Raw genomic sequence first — 6,000 nt, 5'->3', positions numbered from 1 at the left:
TAACTTTTTATATCAATTATACATATAATTAATATATAATTAATGTAAATGTGATATTTTTTTATATTAATTATACATATAATTTATGTAAAATGTGATATTTTTTTTACATCAGTCATACATATATAATCAATATAAAAAGACAATACATATAAATCTAGATTTCAGATGTAAATTGGCCTTAATTAAATTATTAATATATATTTGATTTAACAAACACGTTTTATAAGGTAAAATTCTTAATTAAAAAACAAAAACCTTCTTAAAATATATCTTATTCGTAATTACTCAAACTCAAGTGTTAATTATGGGTGGAATGTTTTCAAAGAAAAACGGATACATTTTCTTGGGACAAATATTTTTGAATATTTTTCATATAATTTTGAAACCATTTTTACCATTCAATGCCAGTAAATGAAACCAATAAAGATTACATTTATTAAAAGAATTAATTGGTCCTCATAAATAGTCTTTAGCATTGAATGTCCAACAATATTTTGGTTAAAGTTACGTATTGTGAAAATAATAAAATTTAATGAACCCACGTTGACAAATGGATAAGGATTGCCACTCATCACTAAAAACCAGGCGAATACGCGACAGAGCTCTTCTAATTGACTCATATTTTGACTTAATGACTTATCCATCCCAATCCCTTACACCCTATAAACTCACCAACTCTCTCCCACACTCCTTCGTTCACACTCTCTGCTTCTTCTCTCCAAAGCTTTATATTTCTTTTTCTTTTTCTGCGTTTCACAATGGAACAACCTCCTTCGTCGTCTCTTCAGGTGGAGACAGCACAACAAGCAGGACCTAGTCCTCTCAGAAAAATGATCGCTGTCTCGTCAATCGCCGCGGGAATTCAATTCGGGTGGGCCCTACAGCTCTCTCTTTTGACACCCTACGTCCAGACCCTGGGCGTCCCCCACGCATGGGCCTCCTTCATTTGGCTCTGTGGCCCAATCTCTGGGCTGCTGGTGCAGCCCATTGTAGGGTACAGTAGCGACCGATGTAGATCTCGTTTCGGTCGCCGCCGTCCCTTCATCTTAGCCGGGGCCGTTGCTGTTGCCATCGCCGTCTTCCTAATTGGCTATGCAGCCGATATAGGACACGCAGCTGGCGACGACCTCGCAAAGAAGACCCGCCCACGGGCTGTTGCAATCTTCGTGGTCGGCTTCTGGATCCTGGACGTGGCCAACAACATGCTCCAGGGTCCATGCCGGGCATTTCTCGGCGACCTCGCCGCCGGGGACCACCGCAAGACGAGAACCGCCAACGCATTCTTCTCGTTCTTCATGGCCATCGGAAACGTCCTCGGCTACGCAGCAGGCTCCTACGACAAACTCCACCGCGCCTTCAAATTCACACAAACCGAAGCGTGTGACGTCTTCTGTGCAAATCTCAAGAGCTGTTTCTTCTTCTCAATTGTCCTTCTCCTCGTTCTTTGTTTCGTTGTGCTCACTTGCGTGGAAGACCCTCAGTTTACGCCACGTGGGGATGAGGACAATTACGAAAACGACGGCGTTTCGCGGTCGTGGTTTTCGTGCTTTGGTGAACTCTGCGGTGCGTTTAGGGGTCTAAAGAGGCCAATGTGGCTGCTGATGTTGGTGACCGCTATTAACTGGGTGGCGTGGTTCCCTTATGTGTTGTTCGACACTGATTGGATGGGGCGAGAGGTGTACGGTGGTAAGGTGGGGGACAAAGCATACGATTCCGGAGTGCATGTGGGGGCATTGGGGCTTATGCTGAACTCTGTGGTTTTGGCATTGATGTCGTTGGCGGTGGAACCCTTGGGTCGTTTGGTTGGGGGAGTTAAGTGGCTGTGGGGGATCGTTAACGTTATTCTCGCCGTTTGCATGGCAATGACGGTGCTTATCACAAAGGCTGCAGAACATGAACGCTTAAACGCCGTTTCCCTTGTTGGATATCCCTCACTTGGTGTCAAAGCTGCTGCATTGACTTTCTTCTCCGTCCTTGGTGTTCCTCTTGCGGTAAGCTTTTCTCATCATCTATGGAAATTCCATTTTTTTACTTTTCTTTTTCTTTAAATGTTTCTTACTTTCCTCATCTAGAAATACCAAAAAATTACTATTTCGTTGGCATACTAAAAAAAATACTTTTCAGATCTAGAAAACATTTAATATTTAAAATAATTAAATTATAAATACCTCTTTTTATCTTTTTAAACAAACTTTTTTTTTTAATTGGAAGGTTGAGGACCCATCAATAATGAGGTTTACAACTGACCGTTAGTAAAAATAAGAGTGAGAAAAAGTTAAAAGTTCAGATTTTTTTAGATCTATAAAATATGAAAAAAGGTTATGTAATATAATTTTTTTATAAGTTAACCAATTACAACCTATTTTATATATATATATATATATATATATATATATATATATATATATATATATATATATATATATATATATATAATATATTAAGTTTGTTATTTTTTAAAATAATTATCTTAAAATAAATTTAACACTAATTTATAATTAAATAATAATATAAAACTGTTTTATACTATAACACATTAACGTATAAAATATTTAAAATTTAAGATCAATAAATGATTATTCAGTAAGAGAGAAAATATTATGTTTCCTTATCCGTAGCAGTAAGTTATTTCATACCTTGTATGAAGATTGAATTTTTAAAGATTTTGAAAATGTATCTTATTCTTTTTATAAACTAATTCATAATTTTCAGATCCACAAAACATTTAAAGTTTTTAAAATCATTAAATGATTATTATTTATCATGATATTTAATATATAATTAAGAGAATATTTAATATTTTCACCCAAAAAAAAAGAGAATGTTTAATATTTTTATTTAAATATTTCAGTCATATTATTATTATTTCTTCATGTGGACGATACTTTTATAGCCGCCAAGCGTTGGTAAGTATTGCATATAATATATATGCAGATTTAACTAATAACCATAAACATATGAAAAATACCTCTTGTTTTTTTGTTTTTGTTTGGAAGGTTGAGGCGACGTGAAAAATGAAGTTTTCAATTGTCAGTTAGTACTTTGTAAGAAGAAGTATGAGAAAAGTTAAAAGCTTGACATCAATATATGTCATGCAAAATTGCAAATTAAACTAATACTCTCTATAATCTGCATGTGTGTACCCAGATTACTTACAGCGTCCCATTTGCTCTGGCATCCATATACTCCACCACTTCAGGAGCAGGCCAAGGTACAGTAACTCGTATCATTTAGACATTTAGTGTGTTTTTTATATTTAAAATAGTTACCAATAAATATTACTATTATTATTAGTTAAGTATTTTTATTTATAAATTAAGCTAGTTAGTTAAAATTTATAGAAATCGACCAACTGATATAGTCAATCATAAATCAAAATATATAACCTTTCTTTTTGCTTCAAAATTTTCAGGTTTATCTTTGGGTGTCCTCAATGTTGCAATTGTCGTGCCACAGGTTAGAATCCATTTACTTGGTATATTAGTCATCAGCAATACATTATTATGTCACAACTATATTAAGAACTGTACATGCTTTGTTTAGCGTAATCCTTAGCAATGAAATGAATTTAATTACATTTTTGGTAATTATTTGACTAATTATGTATATGCACACATTTATACACAGATGATAGTATCGGCTATAAGTGGACAGTGGGATAAATGGTTTGGTGGTGGCAACTTGCCGGCGTTTGTGCTGGGTGCCGTGGCAGCCGCCGTGAGTGCCGTGCTAGCGGTTGTTCTGCTGCCAAAACCAAAGCCAGCAGATGTGGCCAAGGTTTCTTCCGTCACTGCTGGGAGTTTCCATTAGTATATATAGAGTTTTACATGGGACAATATTGGATGGAGACTTTTTATTTAAATCTGGTGAATGTGTATTATTTAGGTATTAGACCCATCAAATAACTGTTTAGGGTGGGCTAAAGTTTTCTCCTTGTTTTCGATAATATATAAATGTACAACAACAACAAAAAAAAATAAAAACCCATCAAACGCTTCCTATTGCCATTTTTGCAACATAAACGTGTATGAACAGTCATCTTGCCGGTAAAGTTTTGTGAAGCAAGACATACTCTCAAAGTTTGATGATCGGAACCAAGAATATTCGATTATATATGTAACTCGAGATCTAACCATAAAGAAAATGAAGCAAAAATAAAAAAAATAAAAAAAATCCCCCATGGATGTTTTACAAACTACAGAACCTCGGCAATGCTTAGTACAATTGGTATAATTATAAGAATATTATCATTTTTTTAATAGAGATCGGATATTATCATATATAAATTTTTTAAAGAATTTTTATTACAAAACTATTATATGTAGAGAGTTATTAAGAGAGTCTTAGAGTGCAAATACTAATAAGCGTTGTGCTGTTACTTTTGTATATAACAATTTTCAGTTAATAACAAATTATCTTAACGCAAACTTATAAATATTTTTATACTTAATATAATTTACAAGAAAAAATTAAGTGTTGTTTAAATAAATTAAAAATAGTTATATTTCAATTGAATATTCCATTAAAGAAAAATTATTATTAATTATAAGTCATGTCATCCACAAAAATAATCTTAGTAATTTGATTATTCACTTTGTATTTATTTTGTTTCTAGAACAATAAACAATGTCATTTGATATATGCATGTCATTATTAGACACCACAATAATTCCATTTTTGGGAGAGAGCTAGCTACTGGTTGTTGCACATTTCCACGTGAAGTGAGGTAGAAGAAGACACCATTATGAAATTCACAGGGTGAGAACGGGGCGTGTGGTGTATGTGCGTTCTGTGTATCTCGATCTACCGAGATCGAGAAAAGGGTCATATGAAGAGTAGGTGTAAGTGTGTGTAAAAAGGAGAAAGTTGGTGGGTTTATAAGGCAGTAACATGCATTGGATCATGATAGGCCAAAATTTAAGTTAACCAGAACTGTATTGCGTAGTATTTAATGGTGATGGATGACAATGCTTATCCATTTTTCAAGTTGGGTTTCTTTATTTTAAGTGTTTTTACTTTTTACTTCTGACCTAGATATCCTTGAACATTAAATGTAAGAGACTTTTATAGCAGGAGCTTTTGTCAGTTTATAAGTGGCAGTTTACAAAGATTAATAATTCTTGCTGCAAGTTTTGGATAAGGGGTTGTCTAAATATATAATAACAACAAACAGAGTTTTAAAAATATATATTAAAAAGAAAAATATTTATCACATATAAATGTTGTATTTTTTTTTTAAAAAAAATAGTCCACCCTGCTTAACATTAATTTATACTTTGGGTTTAATTTTTTATAGACTCTAAATTGAATATTTAATTAAAACTTTTTTCTCATTATTATTAGTAACTATTATTATATGTTATTTTTTTCTCTTTTCGAAGTATATATAGTTAGGAATGGGTGGGGAATTATTTTATTAAATAGAAAGTGAGATAATTAAACTCAATTGTAGTAATGTAATGGCTGTGATGGTGGTAGACTGTGAGGTTTGCGTTATGGGGCTGGTCATTTTCATAAGTGACAAATTCTTAAGATTATGTGAATCAAGTTGTTCTTCAAAAGTGTAAGTTTTCATTTTTTAGATTATGCGAATAAATTCTATCAAAAGTGATCATAAGCAGTTTCAATAAGCTAAGAATAATGGTAGAAGGAACCAAGAGACTTGGAATTATGACAAGTATATATCCTGCCAGTTCAATTAAGTTTGACCGGTGAGGAGGATATGTCTTGATAGCGATTTCAAGCTGTTTTCAAGTTGAGTCGGGAACGTGATCATCAGAGTTTCATTTCAAGTAACTTGCCATTTATAATTATTATTTTCACTATAATCTAAATCAAGACTTAATACTTTTACAAAACTATCAAATTCATTGAATGACTTGATAATATTATAATAATGCATCGTTTGTTAAAAGTATAAAACTTTTATACTTTTTATATTGCATCAAAATTATCTTCTAAATATTATGCGTAATACTTATGTTCTATTACTAGAAT

The 6,000-nt window shown here is 32.8% G+C and overlaps 1 protein-coding gene across 1 annotated transcript; it reads left to right on the top strand.

Annotated features, from left to right (window-relative positions):
* Positions 1–641: 641 nt before the first annotated feature.
* On the top strand, positions 642–4,019 carry LOC114383785 (sucrose transport protein SUC8-like). Its single transcript, XM_028343528.1, has 4 exons — positions 642–1,994; positions 3,151–3,214; positions 3,416–3,459; positions 3,631–4,019. Exons 1-4 carry the CDS (start codon positions 762–764, stop codon positions 3,811–3,813), a joined length of 1,524 nt encoding a protein of 507 aa, XP_028199329.1. The 5' UTR covers positions 642–761; the 3' UTR covers positions 3,814–4,019.
* The last annotated feature ends 1,981 nt before the right edge of the window (positions 4,020–6,000 follow it).

This window comes from Glycine soja, chromosome 2 (assembly GCF_004193775.1).
Source record: "Glycine soja cultivar W05 chromosome 2, ASM419377v2, whole genome shotgun sequence".
Classification (NCBI taxonomy): domain Eukaryota; kingdom Viridiplantae; phylum Streptophyta; class Magnoliopsida; order Fabales; family Fabaceae; genus Glycine; species Glycine soja.
The sequence above is the reverse complement of the archived record's forward strand: the minus strand, read 5'-3'. Positions and strand labels throughout refer to the sequence as shown.

Excerpts from the sequence above, each read along its gene's own strand:
- LOC114383785 (XM_028343528.1), top strand. The coding sequence starts at position 762 with ATGGAACAACCTCCTTCGTCGTCTCTTCAGGTGGAGACAGCACAACAA. Across the intron at positions 1,995-3,150 it reads TCCTTGGTGTTCCTCTTGCG|ATTACTTACAGCGTCCCATT; the intron begins GTAAGCTTTTCT and ends GTGTGTACCCAG. Across the intron at positions 3,460-3,630 it reads TTGCAATTGTCGTGCCACAG|ATGATAGTATCGGCTATAAG; the intron begins GTTAGAATCCAT and ends ATTTATACACAG.